The following is a 721-nucleotide window of genomic DNA, read 5'->3' on the forward strand; positions in this document are numbered from 1 at the left end:
TGTCTATGATTGTGACCTTATTTTTCTCAACCAGTGTGATGTCTGGTGTATTATGCGCCAGTATTTTGTCGGTTTGTATACGGAAATCCCACAAGATCTTGACCATCTGATTTTCGGTGACTTTTTCAGGCTGATGTTCCCACCAGTTTGTTGCTGTTTTAATATTATAATTTTTGCACAAATTCCAATGGATCATTTGTGCTACTGAATTGTGCCGCAATTTATAATCAGTCTGCGCGATTTTTTTACAGCAGCTGAGTATGTGATCAACAGTTTCGTCAGCTTCTTTGCAAAGTCTGCATTTGGCATCATCAGAGGATATTATTATTATTATTATTATTATTATTATTATTATTATTATTATTTCTCTTTTTCTAGATTCACCCACAGCGAGAATCCACCCGCCTCAGGGAGTCATGAGGGAAGGCGACACCTTAATTTTGACTTGCGCTGTAAACGGCAACCCACTGTAAGTCCTTCTTCTGGGTGGGAAAAAGCAAATTTTGGACTTATTTTGGTGGCAGGAGGAGAGAACCTTGTGCAGAAAACACAAGGGGAAAGGAATGACATGGTTGTGGCAGCGGTTACCCTGTTCTTTAAGAAAAAAAAAGACTGATTTTTACTGACATTTATTAAAAAACCAAATCTGGTGCTGAGAAAAGCTGAAACTGGCGACCCTTAACAAATTAGAGCTGTCAAGGAAGATATTGGAATATTTTGG

The 721-nt window shown here is 38.3% G+C and overlaps 1 protein-coding gene across 1 annotated transcript in view; it reads left to right on the forward strand.

Annotated features, from left to right (window-relative positions):
- CADM4 (cell adhesion molecule 4) overlaps nt 1–721 on the forward strand; it is a 160,382-nt gene extending 159,661 nt beyond the window's left edge. Inside the window, exon 6 of the mRNA XM_032228201.1 lies at nt 379–721. Coding sequence (XP_032084092.1) covers nt 379–473 — 95 coding nt within the window. The 3' untranslated portion in view covers nt 474–721. The remainder of the gene's footprint in view (nt 1–378) is intronic.

Source organism: Thamnophis elegans, chromosome 12 (assembly GCF_009769535.1).
Source record: "Thamnophis elegans isolate rThaEle1 chromosome 12, rThaEle1.pri, whole genome shotgun sequence".
Taxonomy (NCBI): Eukaryota; Metazoa; Chordata; class Lepidosauria; order Squamata; family Colubridae; genus Thamnophis; species Thamnophis elegans.